At 40.9% G+C, this 15,697-nt stretch overlaps 2 protein-coding genes across 7 annotated transcripts in view; one reads left to right on the top strand and one right to left on the bottom strand.

The window, feature by feature from the left end:
• Positions 1 to 11,543, top strand: part of osbpl9 (oxysterol binding protein-like 9) — a 353,537-nt gene extending 341,994 nt beyond the window's left edge. For all 6 annotated transcript variants that reach the window (XM_072510896.1, XM_072510895.1, XM_072510897.1 and 3 more), the window contains 7 exons: positions 1,852 to 1,962; positions 4,590 to 4,653; positions 7,240 to 7,380; positions 7,470 to 7,548; positions 8,647 to 8,738; positions 9,077 to 9,212; positions 10,578 to 11,543. In XM_072510896.1, the coding sequence (XP_072366997.1) occupies positions 1,852 to 1,962; positions 4,590 to 4,653; positions 7,240 to 7,380; positions 7,470 to 7,548; positions 8,647 to 8,738; positions 9,077 to 9,212; positions 10,578 to 10,652 (698 nt within the window). In that variant the 3' untranslated portion in view covers positions 10,653 to 11,543. The remainder of the gene's footprint in view (positions 1 to 1,851; positions 1,963 to 4,589; positions 4,654 to 7,239; positions 7,381 to 7,469; positions 7,549 to 8,646; positions 8,739 to 9,076; positions 9,213 to 10,577) is intronic.
• An 865-nt stretch (positions 11,544 to 12,408) lies between these two features.
• Positions 12,409 to 15,697, bottom strand: part of nrd1a (nardilysin a (N-arginine dibasic convertase)) — a 212,722-nt gene continuing 209,433 nt past the window's right edge. The window contains exons 30-31 of the mRNA XM_072510894.1: positions 14,497 to 14,586; positions 12,409 to 13,536 (exon numbers count right to left, since the gene is read on the bottom strand). Coding sequence (XP_072366995.1) covers positions 13,339 to 13,536; positions 14,497 to 14,586 — 288 coding nt within the window. The 3' untranslated portion in view covers positions 12,409 to 13,338. The remainder of the gene's footprint in view (positions 13,537 to 14,496; positions 14,587 to 15,697) is intronic.

The raw sequence follows: 15,697 nt of genomic DNA, 5'->3' as shown, positions 1-15,697 counted from the left end.
TACTAGTTTGCAGCTGACAATTTTCTCATTTACAGTGCATGAAGAAAAGGGCATTTAGTTGCTTGTTAGTTGGAATGTTGCTGAAAAAAAGACACGCTGTCAAAACGTTTTGTCTTGCACTCATCAGGACAGTGCAAGAATACAAAATTTGAGAAGGAGTTTGTTGCAGCTAACATCTGCCCTGGTGAGTGCAAGATTAAAAGCTTCAGGGGCATGTGCCACTTTTCACAGTTCAGCAGAAATGGAAGCAAAGATTTAGCAGTATTCATCACCTACTAAATATTTGTCCTTAGAAGTGATGTTTGTAGCTATAAGGTATTTTCAGTTTGTATTCAATAGCATCTGAAGAATTTTGTACTTTGTTTAGTAGTTGCCACTGTAACCTATGTAAGCACACAAGACTTCAGAATGTTACAACATTCTCTAAAGAACCCTGAAAAATTCTATCCTATGTTTTATATTGGAGTAGAAATTGCTACTTTTGTGTTCAAAGCTTTAATAACAGCACAAAATGTGTTTTCTATTAGTTATAATCTCTTAATCTAGATACTCCCTTTATCCTCCACTATCTAGAATGCAGCTGGTGTTGATTTTTGTTTACTTATTTGTTTTGCATTATGTCTGGCTTTTGATGTGGTTTGTATCTTTGCTTAGGAGTGTACTTTACTGTACAATAAAATAGACTTATTTAGAAAACAGATTATAATATTAGAGATGGGTTTCGACAGACCTCCTTCTTCAGGCAATCTGTCCATATCTGTGGTTACTTGTCGTGGGCAACAGTCCTTCAAATCTTGTTTTGTAGTGCGCAGAAAATTTTTTGAAATGCAGGTGCCTTTTCTTTTGCACGGTAATTAAGAAGCCAACTTGTGCTCGGCCTGCACAGGAACTGTCGGGTTGCGCTGAGGCTGTGCAGCCGACAGGAGGTGAAATTGGTTGTGAGATGTGTGGGAGCAGTTTACCTTCCCTATTTATTTCACAAGCTATTACTTGGCAAAAACCCTCCCATGTTCCAGTGTCACAGGGAATTTGATACGGACAATATTGTGCTCCCTGCAGCTGTTGGATGAAGGAAAAAAGGGTTTGAAAGGATATGGGAACAGGGTGGGTAAATGTAGGTGGAATTATTTGTGCATATGGGGAGAAAAGGCCACCTGGGCCGTAATGGCAGAATAGCTTGTTTCCATACCATAACATTTCAATGGGCCATAACTTCCAAGCTCCCTAGCATGGTATTGGGTTAGGTGGGCTGGGCCTCAGTGGTAGTATGGGGGTGAGGGGGCTGGGTGGACCTGATCTCTGAGATGGATGGGGGTGGGTGGGGAGCGGGTCTGGCCTCTGGGGGAGGGGGGGGAATTGTGGGAATGCCGAGGGGGATGTGGGAAGGGGAATCCCCTGGTAAGGTTTGTATGGCAATTGCCCCGAGGTGCAAATTTCCCCATGCACTGGGAAGCATCCCAGAAATGTGATGTAGATCGCAAACTTCAGTTTGTTTTGACTTGCTTGCAGCCTGGCCTGTCAAGGAAGGGGTTTTAAGCTTCACTGGGCCTTTAACCTTTTGTGACAGCTAGTGCTGTAGAAAATGTTGTGGCATCCTTCCATTTGACAGAGCTGCCCTTTTCAGGAGTGTGCTGCACTACTCCGATCTCACCTGGCCTGAGTCGGAAAGTCGGGTGAGACATGAGTTTGGGTAAGACATTGAGATCGGATGACAGTCCCAATGCTGATTGCCACTCCAAGGAAGTTCAGGACCCTTATTCTGCCAGCCCATTATGCAGTGTGTTTTAATTAATATTCCAGTAAAGAAAACATATATTTGTCACGCTTTCCAACATTTTTCTTTCTTTACAGTTTCTGCATTTTATGCTGAATGTTTTTCAAAAAGAATCCAATTCAACGCACACATTTGGACTAAATCTAAGTTTCTAGGAATGTCTATAGGGGTACATAACATAGGACAAGGTAAGTTTTTTTTTTTTTTTTTTTTTCCCCACAAAATTCCTGCACACTGTATATACCGTATTTTCACTCCTTTGTAAACTGCTGATATTTTATTGCAATATTTTATTTTTTGTTCTGCCCAAATCTCCTCCACTTTCCTGAGAATTTTGACCGCACAATTGCATAGGCAGCAGTTACCCTCCCTTATCTTGCCTAACTGGCCATTATGCATGAGCTTATGACATCGAGCATCAGTTACAGTCGTGGCTTCCCCTCCTGTCCTGTACATTTATGTATTCCCAGCTGAGGTTTCCACGGATGGATCAGGTGCAGGAGCAATTGCTGGTTTTCATTGACTGAACTAAGGACTTTTCAACCTGTGGAAAACCTCTACTGTCACATTTGAGATGGACTGCCTCAATGCAGAGCAGAGAATTGAACTTGCGTCCTGCTTGGTCTTTGCTTCAACAGAATATTCTGGTCCCGAAGACAACGGGCATTTGAATGGCTCTCTATATCTGCTGCAGTGCAACCTGCCATGGCATGGCTAGAAAACCCCAGCCCGATTACTTTACCTCTGAGTTATTGGGGGAACTACAGAACTTTTAAGAATGAATAAGGAAAGGCATGAGAGCCTTGAATTCCACTGATTTTGAATTCTCTTAATGTCCATGACTCTTATTAATTTAATTTGTAATTATTCTAAATATTTTTCCTAGTTTTGGTAAGTTTTTAATTTCGTGTGTTTGTCACTGAATTAAATTTCTGTCCTTTGCTCCTATTAGCTTGACTTATGTTGAGCTTTTTTTCTGTGCTCCATTTACACTACTTAATCCTTGCTTTCGGGAAGCTCCCTCCAAAACCACCACTAATCCAAAGTTGAAGCTTTTCTAATCCTTCCTTATAGCTTGTCTCCTTTACAGCCCAATTCCTTTACACTTGAGATCAGTCTTACTTTCTTCACCAACTCCAATGTAAATGTATCACTTCTGTAGTTTATTAACCAAGTTGTACACTATTGCACTTGCCATCTGACCAGTTAATTGTAAAACTTTGGCATTCTCTAGAGTTTTGAAGAATGAGACATGATCTCATTGAAATTTTGAGTTCTTACAGGTAGTGGCAGGGTGGATGTGGATAGGATGTTTCCCCTGGCTGGTGAAACTAGAACTAGGGGACATAGTCTGAGAATAACACTGAGATGAGGAGGAATTTCTTCAATTGGTGGATGGTAAATTCTTGGAATTCCCTACCCCAGAAGCTCAAACATTGAAAATGTTCACAGGAGAAATCAATAGATTTCTGGATACTCATGACATCAAGGGATATGGCAATGGTGGGAAAAATGGCATAAGAGGTAGATGTTGTGTTTGAATAGCAAAGCAAGCTCGATGGGCTGAAAGGCCTACTCATATTTTCTGTGTGCCTAACCTCCTCCTGAAAAACCTTCACTTTTTCTGGAAATCTGTCCTTTTGCTTTCCTGTGAATTTAAGACCGACTCTCATGGTTGCCTTCCTGTTTTAACGTTATCATCACTTAAGTTATCCTTCAACACATAACTCTTTCTTCTTGTCTGTTCTCATTTCTGTCCTGAGAAACCTAAACTCTTGCATACAGATTTTATCAGAACTGCTGATCTGAGCCATGTTTTTCAATCCCTGTGGTGTTGTAATTTCCTTATATTGCACACACACACACACACACATGCCTAAAATCCAGCCTTTTATTCTGAGTAACATTTCAGGTGAAAGGAAACTGTGTCGCTTTGGAGCTTTGCCTCCCCTGCAGATATGGAAGAGTTTACCTGCACACGAGGTCAGACAAGAAACTCCACACCTGGTCCAGAGTAAAGTGAAGACTAGAAATATGGTCTTGATCAGGGAATTCCTCTGCACTGATGCTCTGCAAGCCACTCACAAAGATTCATGGATTGTCTCTCCCATGCCTGTAACTTATCCCTCACCATAAATGTCAAGAAAATTGCGGTCACATCTCCACCCTTGGTCACATTAAACGCCACCCTGCTGGAAATGGTTAGTGAATTCTGCTACCCTCTCGAAGCTCTGAAATATGTGAGCACTCACCCAGAAGAGGCAACTTCTTTGGTTTGGGCATGTTCACAGGATGAAAGATAGTCACATTCCCAAGAACTTTCTAATGATGATATAACCGGCACCGAAAGAGCAGAGTGATTCCCAAAGCTCCACTTCAAGGATGTTTGCAAGTGTGACGTGAAGGCCCTAAACAGCGATTTTTCACATTGGGAGACACTAGTCAACAACAGAGGGAAATGGCAACATCGCCTTCAGGCTGGTGCCACTGTGGTAATGTTTGATGGCAGGAGCTAACAAGTGCCACGTTTGAAGTGGTTATCCAAAAACAAGAACCCACAGCAATGCCAGATAACCAGTTCAGGTGTGGCAGAACCTGCATCTCACGGATTGATCTGTTCAGCTGTCAGCAAAAGTGGAACAATCCCATCCCCAATGAATTTCCTGCTTGTCCATCACCTTACGTAGGTGGAAAAATGACAACAATGTGTAGTTTAGAGTCTTTATTTTTACTTAATCTTTGTTTTTTCTTCACTTTGACCACACTCCAATTTCTGCTCAACCGCAATTATAGTCTTATTTCTTTCATTTGACAGGATGTGTGTCTCTGCTAGATTATGATGAGCATTATATTCTCACTTTTCCAAATGGTTATGGAAGGCAAGTATTATCCTATGTGTTACTACTTTAAATATTCTTATCCTATTGCCCATCAATAATATTGGAGAAATTAGTTTGTGTTTATTATTCATTTGTGATATCTTCTCTTCCCCTCTGGTATAGTTAATTCTGGGGCTGAATTATTCACTTCACGACGCCGGCAGTGAGAATTAGACAATGGAAAAAGCACGTTTTGTGCCCCGCGCCGATTCCATTGCCATTTCCGGACGCTCGCTGGCAGCGTCATTGAAGTTTGCGCCCCGCGCTGGTGGATACGTGCATGTATTTAAATATTGTAAGCAGCTCATACACTTCATGCTACCCCCCCCCCCGGCAATGCTCACCCCACTTATGCGGAAGTCTCGCAGGTGCAAATTGGTGTAAGTATTTATAAGCAAGGACTGGGCATATGATTAACAGAGCTCACCCCAACCAGAGGGCACCTGCACTGTGGCCTTTGGAATCTTCTCTGGTTCCCTGCCCCTTGGGGCAGAGGCATCGCCAGTGACCCCCACCCCTCAGGATCACCAACTGTCTCCTGGTGAGGCTGTCAGCACTGACTGCCTCTGCCACTGCCTCCCAGGTGCTGTTCAGGAGGGTGGGCTTGAGTCGGCAACCCACCCTGGGGAAGATGGTGTCCCTCCTCTCCTCATTGGCATCGGGCAGTAGGTCCACCTCGGAAGCCCGAACTTGGGAGGCAGGTCTTCTCTGAGCCATCTTCGCAGCTGCAGTGAGTGTGTGGTAAGCAGTCTTTAACTCTGGCCCCAGTAGTTACACCGTCTGCTGGGCTGGAATTGCTTTCATTTGCCATTTGCATGTCCTGAATCGCGGAACAGATATAGCATCCCCAACGGAAACCTGAATTGCGCGCTATTCGGTCTCGGCAGGAACATTTAGTCTCCCAAATGGAGAATCCAGCCCCTGGTGTCTCCCACGGATCCCATTTCTTCTATTTCTTATTTTCATGTACCCCTTGATGACATCATCTGAAAACATAGCATCAAATTTCAAATGTATTCTTGACAACATCCAACTCCTCACCACCTCTCACCCCTTCAATTGTCTCTAAATGATTAGTCTACTTGGCAGACATCCAGTACTGGGTAAACAGCCATTTCCTCTAATTAAATAGGACAACTGAAGCTATTGTCTTCAGTGCCCACCACAAACTCCACGTCCTAGCTACCAATTCCATCCCTCTCCTTGGCAACTGTCTAAGGATGAACCAGACTGCTCCCACACTTCATGTTATATTTGACCCAGAGGTGAGCATTTGACCACATATTCACACCACCACTGTGTTCAGCACAGTAGCACAGCGGTTAGCACTATTGCGTCACAGCGCCAGGGTCCCAGGTTCAATTCCCAGCTTGGGTTCACTGTCTGTGCGGAGTCTGCACGTTCTCCCTCTGTCTGCGTGGGTTTCCTCCGGGTGCTCCGGTTTCCTCCCACAAGTCCCAAAAGATGTTAGGTGAATTGGACATTCTGAATTCTCCGTGTACCCGAACCGGTGCTGGAATGTGGTGACTAAGGGCTTTTCACAGTAACTTCATTGTAGCGTTAATGTAAGCCTACTTGTGACAATAAAAGATTATCATTATAAATCGTCTATTCCCACAAATAACATCACCTGACTCCTGTGCTTGATTTAAAAATTGTCATCCTCGGCCTTGCCCTTCCTATCTTTGTGCACTCCCACTGCGCTCCGTCATTCTGGTCTCTTGTGCATCCCTGACTCCAATTGCTCCATCATTGGTGGCTGTGCCTTCAGCTGCCTGGACCCTACACTCTGGAATACCGGGCGAGATTCTCCGACCCTCTGTGCCGGAATCGCGCCCAGCGCAGGGAATAGCTGGTCACGCCGGAAATCCGGTGCCTACGCGGACCCGCCAGTCCTGCGCGCGCGGTCAATGTGGCGGTGGCCGTTGGAACAGGCTCCCACGATGATTCTTCGCGGTTGACCAGCCGAACTCCCACCGGTGTGGTTTACATCTGGTACCACCCAATGGCAGCTGGGACCCGCGGCTGCGGTGGGATCCTGATGGGGGCGGGGGAATCTGATCTGGGGAGGGCCTCAGTGGCCGCGATCGGCGGGCCATCGCGATCTGGGAGGGACCTACCTTACTCCGCACAGACCCGCTGTATGTCTCCGATGTCCCCGCCCTGAGGTGGGCCACCGTGCGCATGCGCGGCCTAGACAGCAGGACCCCGCCGGCAGATAGAGCCGCGGGACGCATGGCAGGGCCCTGCTAGCACCCCCCCACCGGAAAATGGAGTATCACCCCGGACGTTCGAGGGGAAAAAGTCTGGAGTGATTCTCGCCTGTTTTCCGGCGGGCCGTGGGGACTTAGTCCCCAAAAAGGAGAATCCCGCCCACCATCCTTCCATCTCTCTGACTCTCACCTCACTTTCCTCCTTAAACCAAGCTTTAATATCTCCTTATGTGACTCAGTCTAATTTTGCTTTGTCACGCTGGTGTGAAGCATCTTAAGACAATTTATTACAGGGAAGGTGTTATAAATACAATTTGTTGTAGTTCTATTTGAAAGTGTCATGATATATTTAGACTTTCGATTTGTCTAACAGGTCTATTCTCACAGTTCCTTGGGTGGAATTAGGAGGCGAGTGCAACATAACTTGTGCAAAAACAGGATACAATGCCAACATTACATTTCACACCAAGCCTTTCTACGGAGGCAAGAAACACCGAATAACTGCCGAAATCTTGTAGGTTTAAATCAAGTATTTGAATATGTTGATTTTTCTTGATCAATAATAACTTTCAATGAAATAAATATATTTATTTGTTATTTTAGCTCTCCAAATGACAAGAAGTGCTTTGGCTCAATTGAAGGAGAGTGGAATGGAGTTATGTATGTTAAATGGAGTACAGGGGTAAGATGTGTTTCAAAGTCAAAGTTGCCAGTCACTTTTCATTTGGTGCTTTTTTTAGTAAAACAAGCTGAACAAACAAAATGATTAATGTTCATATAGTTATGAGGTGTAACTGGATTACCAAAATGACGGATTATTTTTAATATAACTGAAACAAAAAACATTTATTTCTTGTTTTACCCTTTTAAGTTCACCTGGGAACCTCTGGGTTAGGGAAGTGAAAATCATCTGGGTTTTCCACAACTGATTGCCATCCAGTGACCCATCCTATATGTGCAAATGTGAACCCAGTTTATTTGAGGTGTCATCTGCTGTAAGTATGGCCTTTATGGGCTCAGTGGCAAGGTTCAGAGCTGAATAATAGCATGGAGCAAGACAAAGGGCGACGGATATCCATGAAATTCTACCATTTGTGAGGTGTCAGGGTGGGGCTTGCCATCATTGGTTGTCGTGAATTGGGTTCAGTCAAGCAAATTAGTTTCAAGTTGATGATCATTCCTGCACCAGGGGGTCCACCCCACCACAGTTGTAGAAGTGGGAAGCCTTTGGCACCTGCCAAAAATCTGCTAGTGTGGGACATTATATCAATTATCCTGTGATCGATTTCAGTCAATGGATAGACCAAATAAAAAAATGTCACCTCTAGTAACCCCAAATGGCAATAAGATACTAATTTGTGACAGGCATTCAATGCTGCTAATGATTAGAAATGCGATTTGATGTCACCCCATTATTATCACCTTTTCTGAATACCCCTGTCAGTATTTGGCCAAGCACTCATGGTGTCAGGTGGAAGTTTTGTTTTGATGATGTGTGGGCCCTTAAATGAGTGGGGCAATAACTGTAACTCGGGCTGAAAATCCTACCTAGTATCATCACTGACGAAGAGGGAAGGATATAGAACTTAAATTTTAAAATTATATCTGTTCTGCCTGAAATTAAAAAAAAAAAAAACATTATTCATTCCACGACAGTCTGTTTACCTTCTGTATTGTAATTTTAAAATAAATTAGCACAAGTATCTTCTGGTATAGTTATGCAAGATGTAAAATGTCTTACTGACAAAACTGATTGCTTTATGGTATGTTTGTAATGCAGGAGAACAGCCTATTTATAGATACAAAAAAATTGCCTATTATCAAGAAAAAAGTAAGAAAATTGGAAGATCAGGAGGAGTTTGAATCAAGAAGGTAATGATTCACCATTCCTTGCAGTCATGAACAGAGAAATTTAGTTTTCTATCAAGAAAGGCAAGTGCCCCTGGCTGTAGAAGGGTTCTCGATTCAAAAATAAAACATAGTCTACCAAGAATTTCCTTCCATTTTAATCAAGTAGAATCCTGTCTTTATGATTTTTTAAAAGTTGTACATATAATGAATGTTCTTAAGAGACCATACTCTATCTGCATTTTGTTTTCCTCCTTCAGCTTTGAAGCAAAATAAGACATCTTGGATTATTTTTAATGCTAAAGGAATGCAATATTGCCTATTTGTCAATTTCCAAGGCTTCCATTTGTTCTTTTATTCAGACTTTGGAAGGATGTAACGCATAACTTGAAAATAAAGGATATTGATGCTGCCACAGATGCAAAGCATAGACTTGAGGAAAGACAAAGGGCTGAAGCAAGGGAGAGAAAAGAGAATGAAGTTCAATGGGAGACACGGGTATGAGAGCATATGCTTCAATGCAACTGCTTTTCTTCGATTCAATTACTTAAGTATTATTTAGTCGTGATTTATTGATTATTTTTTATATGGATTAAGCTGGTAAGAACAAAAGAAGCATGCAGGTGAACTGCAACATTTGACTTTAATAAAGAAAGGGGAATTGTAAGTGGGAGGAGGCAGTCCAGATGGATTGCACCCTGTTGCTGGAGGAGGTACAGGTGGAAAATCAGAGTTGCTGACCATAATCTTCCAAACCTTTTTAGATATGGGATAGTGCTAGAGAACCAGAGTTACAAATGTTTCACCTCTGTTCAAAAAAGAAAAACTGGAAAACCTAAGTCAACCTCACTTCAACGGTGGAAAAACCTCTACAGACAATAATCCCAGGCAAAATTAGCATATGGAAGAAAATAACTGCCAATATAGTTGAAGACAAAAAATACCTGAGCCTTTGATGGCTGCACTGTTGAGGGTGGTACAGCTGATTTTGTGTATGTGGACTTTCAGAGGGTCTTTGATAAAGTACCATTCAATTGACATGTTAGCAATAACAGATGCACAGGAAATTAAAGGGGCAGTGGTGGGAAGTATACAAAATTGGCCAAGAGACAGAAAATAAATTGTAGTAGAGAAGTTATTTTACAGACTGGTGGGGATTATACAGTGTGACATATTAATAACCTGGATCTGGGTACGGTGTTTGCTGATTGCAAAGCTTGAAATTGTAGGAAACTGAGGATAGTAGCAGACTTCAGGTGGGCAGCCTGCTAAAAATGGGTAAATGCATAGCAGCTGAAATCAATGCCTTTTATGATGCATTTTTGAATGAAAATTAGAGGCACTCTAAAATAAATAGTAACATTTTAAAAAAGGGTATAAGAACAGAGTACTGAAAGTTCACATTCATGAATTAAAGGCGGCAAGACCTGCTAATAAAGTTGTTTTATAAAGAAGCATATCGGATGATTGGGCTTTCAGACCAAGGCATGGAGTATACAAAAGGAAGAATAGATCTTGCTTTTGATATGATATACTTTATAATCTGATTAGATCTCAGTTAATCTGCATTGATATCCTTTTTAAAATGTGGTTCCCAGAATTGGAGACAATTCTAAACTGGCCCCTTTGATTAGCTCCATTGCCTGGACGGCTGGTTTGTGCTGCAGAGTGACACCAACAGCGTGGGTTCAATTCCTGTATTGGCTGAATTTATTAAGGCCCCACCTTCTCAACCTTGCCCTCACCTGATCTCTCCTTGAAGAGAGAGTGGTCCTCTGAGACTATGACAACTTTAATTCAATGTAAAAATTTGAGTTTTAAGGAACTTGAAATGAAACTGGAAACTGCATTTGATCTCTCTAGGTGTTTCATGAAGATGGAGAATGCTGGGTATACGATGATCCACTGCTGAAGAGGTTAGGTGACAATAGGTACTAAGATATGTAGAAATGGCTGAACAGAACACCATTTAAAGCCTTCAACGGAAAATGACTCCTTCACCTGACAGAAAATTTTGTATCAAGATTTAATAAAACTAGACCAGTAGCTTTGTGGCTACATAAATGCATTCAAAGAAGAATGCATTGTCCAGGTTTCATCTGGAAGTGGTTCCTTTCTCAGGGAAATTGGACTTTAAAACGGTGTGGTGGAACGATTAACATCTTGCAAGAGTTGTGAAAAGATTCCTTCTTTAGTGCTGTAGAATGGCTGTTGGGAATGTTTTGCTCCTGCTCCACATCAGAAATTGTAATTTTTAGTTGCAGATCTCAAAGTTAGATATACAAGTTCCATCTGCCAAAATTTGTATATACATTTACAATCTCAAGAAATCAACCTAAGGAAAACAAATCTTGGATATCTGTACATCTAAGTGCACTCTGTATTGCCATTTTAGATGTTTTAAAAAAAAAAAATGGTAACACTTTCATACATTGTGTTAAGTCCTCCATGCATAAATGTAGGGCTTTACTAAAATGTTTCATTACTGCTTGAATCTCTTTTCATAGATATGTGTACATATATATATATATATATATATAAAGAGAGAATTTCATTAATATGGACAGTGTTTATTAGTGTACTGATGCATAAATGTTTATATATATATATATATATATATATATAGATGTAAAATGAAAATGAAGCCAATGATTTTGCTTTATAATTTAACACTTTGAGGCCTTATTAATTTCAGAGTGTTACATTTGATTGAAGTCTGTATAGAACTTTAGCCCCAAGAATGATACCTAACTGGAATATGTAACGTGATTGCAGCTAGTTTTCATTCTTCAGATTATCACAGCAACAAAATAAACCCTCAGAAGTATATTTTTCAGTTGTCACAATTAATTTGCTGTTATGAAGTGCTTGTGGACATGCATTAATCATATGAAAGGGCATAATCTTGATCTTAAATACATTCAAAAGGATAGTCGAGTTCTGCAGTCAGACATTTTTGTGGATTAATCTAAATTATATTATGTACCAAAAAAGAAAGAGCACCCTACCTATAACACACACACACACAATCCTTTGAGCTGTGCAGGGTTGGTGCATTGGCCACACTAACTTGCCCCTTTGGACTGTGGGAGGAAATCAGAGCACCCCAGAGGAAACCCATGCAGGATATGAAAACTCCACACTGGTCAGAATTGAACATGTGGTCCTTGGCACCGTGGCAGCAGTGCTAATAATCACTCCTACCATGCTGCCCAAATGGTTGTTTTTATTTACCCTTCAATGAGCATCAGAATTTAACTTATCTCTTAGTGCGGTTAGACAACTTGACTGGATTAGATTGCAAACACTTCTCCTAGTCCTGGTTCTGTTCTTTGTTCTATTGGTCATAGTGATTTATCAAGTCCAATTTGTTTCCTAATATGGAACAGGATAAAACCTAGATGCTTCCTGGTTGTTACATCCGTAACCTATACTGACTAACATTATCAGCTGATGCAGCATGCAAGCCTGGTGTGGTTGTGATCATCTGCCATTCCATCAGTGTCACTAATATGTCTCTGCAGTGGCGGTTAGATAAAATGTGGATCTCTGCTGTCCAAGAAAGAAAATAAAAAGGATACCAAAGACAGTGATGTATATTACTGCTAGAGTGCAGCAATTGCCCACATTTTCAGCTGAAATATTGCAGACTTCCACTTGTATAGATTTGACATTAAAAAGTACAGCTCTCGGATGAGCAACAATGACTTTTATTAAAATCCATAATTCTGTGAGTGTTGGTGAGTATACAGCCTCAACTTCATTTGCCGTTGCTCCAAAACCTAGTCTATAGAGTTTTTAAAAAAAACTAAGTCTGCAACGAAAATGTACTTCCCTTATCCTGATAAAATAATTCAGTTTGATATCCTGAACCTCCAGCAATCCAAAAGAAACCTGTTAGAATCCAAGCTCTTTGACCTAAAGAAATTCTATCCACACTTGCGTACATATCAGCTGTTCTTAAATTAGTTGACCTTCCCCAGCCACCAAATGTTCAAATTGTTTATTGCCAGGATCTAGTTTTAGACTGACATTTAGAAAAAAAACCAATTATTAATTTAAATAAAACACATCAATTTGTCTTCACTGTCTGGGACATATTTATTCTGGTTAGAGAACTAGTAATTCATGCATGAAAACTCACTCCTTCGCTAAAATGATGAAAGCATTAAAGCAACTCACTCAAATTTTGTTTAATGGTTTTTTTTTTTGCAAATGGACCCTCGTTCAGTACTTAAACACCACCAGCTGGAGAATAAACCAATAATCACTTCCTAATAACTTGATGGGCAGGTTTGAACAAAATAGGCAAACATCTGGAAGCTTCGCCAGTGTTTCAAGTGACTTTTTTCCCCCCCACAAAGCAAGGTAATGTCAAACCAAAATGCACTATCATCCAAATATTTACTGCATTTTTGCCTGATCAGTGAAGTACACAGACTTCAAAATATATTTAAATTAGCTAGTTATATTGACACACTTACATCAGAAATTCCACTAATTTATGGTGGAATACCTTTTCTCAAAGCAAAATACCAAGAATCAGGATTTAATTTTACATGTAAACTGCATAGGCTCAAACACATTGCATATTTGTCCTGTGACCTTTTCCTATTGATGCACATCATTTCAAAATTTTATGATAAGGATAAAGTTTGAGGTGTGAGGTGAAAGCAGCTATATCATTAATGGGGATTATATGTTCCATCTGAGGGGACACGGGTACAAAAATAAGCTGACATGCTTCTCCATGCATGAACTTTGAATCACATGTAGCATCTTCAGGGGTTGCATCTGGTTCTTGTTGCCCTTGTCCAATCACCTGCAAAATACCAAAATAACAGGAATTAGTACAATAGGACCTCGTTAGAACAGACATTCAACTGTTTAAAACTGAATTTAAAAAATAATCTTAGCAGAGTTCATTAATTGTAATCGTACAGTTGAATTTATAGTACAGAAACCATTATGATAATTTGAGAGACGGACATGGAATTTGGAAAACCTCAGTGTTGAGAATTTTCTCCCTTTGATCATGTTAGAACAATTCATTTGCAAAAGAAAATGCAAATAATTAACTGGGAAGAAAATCATAGTGGCCCCTACTTTGAACAACAGCAACATACAAGGGCAGCAGATGCATGGGAACACCACCAGCTGCACGGTTCCCTCCAGTTGCACACCAACCTGACTTGGAACTATAATCGGCATTCTTTCACTTTTGCTGGGTCAAAATCTTGAAACTGCCTTCCTAACAGCACTGTGGGTATCCTGCAAACATGAACTGCAGCGGTTCAAGGCAGCTGCACACCATCAACTCCAGGACAATTAGGGAGTGGGCAATAAACACTGGCCTAACCAGCAATATCCACACCCCATGAACAAAGATTTTAAAAGTCCAGATTTCTCAATACAGAAAATGATTTTTGTGATCACTATATTTCATAACACATGTATGTAAATTTCCATCATGTCCTTTCAACATTGATTTATAATTGTGGCTGAAATAGTATGGAAAGCACAGGAGGATACCATGGATTAAAAACAGGGTTCTTCTAATTGCTAATTCTTCAACTACTAATGCATTTGAGGAAATGCACAAAATCATCGAAAAGTGGAGATTTAATTTAGTAACAATAAAAATGTTGTACTTTCTATTTTGGCATTTCTTTTATCCTAAAACAAATTACATTTCAGGAAATGTCGCCTACATAAGTAATTTATTATACATTTGAATTTTATTTAAATTTAAGATAAAATCTAATGGGTGCACTGCACTTACATGAATACTAAGTTTTTTACTCGTGTGTCCTTGATGGGCTTGGAACCAATCGATCAAGTCTGGTTGGGTAAATGACTTAAGAGCTTGAATCTATTAGAACAAAAAGATATTGGGATAATAACAAATGTTTTAATACAATTATAACTTTGATGAATCAATAGGAATCTAAACAAAGAAATCAAACTAAGAAAATGTTCTCCACACTTGCCCGCAGTTTCTTCTAAAATTATTGTATTATGGAAGTGATGGTGCATCACCATACATTGGATGGTGCATGTAGGCCTATAGTTTCTCCCATACTTTGAGAATCAATTACCAAATAGCAGCAGAAAAGTTGAGCAGGGAGGCCTCCCACTCAACCACAGTTTTAAGTACAAAAATCAGGGGCATGATTCAGCGGCCTCGTCCCTTGAATTTCACAAGAGGCCTCTCAGGATTTGCAACGCTTGAAAGGTCTCATGGGATTCAATGGAATCTCGTGAGACATCGCGATCTGGATCTCTGCCCTCACTGGGTGTGATCCAGATCAGCATAGAAAATGAACCCCACGGCTCATTTAAACATACGTTCACTGGATTCACCTGGTGCCTGAGAGGCCTCATCAGAGGGCCGTCTAACGTAACTGCACCAGAGGGGGGGGGGGGGGGGGGGGGTAGTCCTCCCAGGCCACTGGAGATCTCCGGGCAGTCGGGGACAGAGCAGGGTGGCAGTTGGTCAAAATGGCTCCCCAGAAGTCTCTCTAAGTGAGGCCTCGGCGGCAAGAATCTCCCCTAGGCCAAAACAAATGGCAAAGTGCCATTAAATGGAGAGATGTTTAGCGCTGAGAAATACCCTGCTAAACGCACTGTTCAGTGGAATTTAACTCAAGTCTGCTGAATTGCTCTTTGGATATTGTAAAAATATAATAGTATTTGGATTCTGTATCAAAATATACAGAAAGAACTGTGCAAACTGGCTGTGTTTCCTTATTACAATAGCAACAACACATACAGAAACTAATCAAGCCATCAAGATGTAAAGAGGATTAGCATGACTCTATTCAATGCTTTGTGATAAAAACCCATTTTTCAGTGTTCACGTATGCTGCATAAGCTTGCAGTCTGTGGAGATTGTAACATTTAACGTACAGGATGTTTTAATGCTGATTATATTTGTTCCGCTTAGTATAGGGGCTGGTTTAGCACAGGGCTAAAGAGCTGGC

The sequence above is a fragment of the Scyliorhinus torazame genome, chromosome 7 (assembly GCF_047496885.1).
Source record: "Scyliorhinus torazame isolate Kashiwa2021f chromosome 7, sScyTor2.1, whole genome shotgun sequence".
NCBI classification, from domain to species: Eukaryota; Metazoa; Chordata; class Chondrichthyes; order Carcharhiniformes; family Scyliorhinidae; genus Scyliorhinus; species Scyliorhinus torazame.
This window is presented reverse-complemented; position numbering and strand designations above follow the sequence as displayed.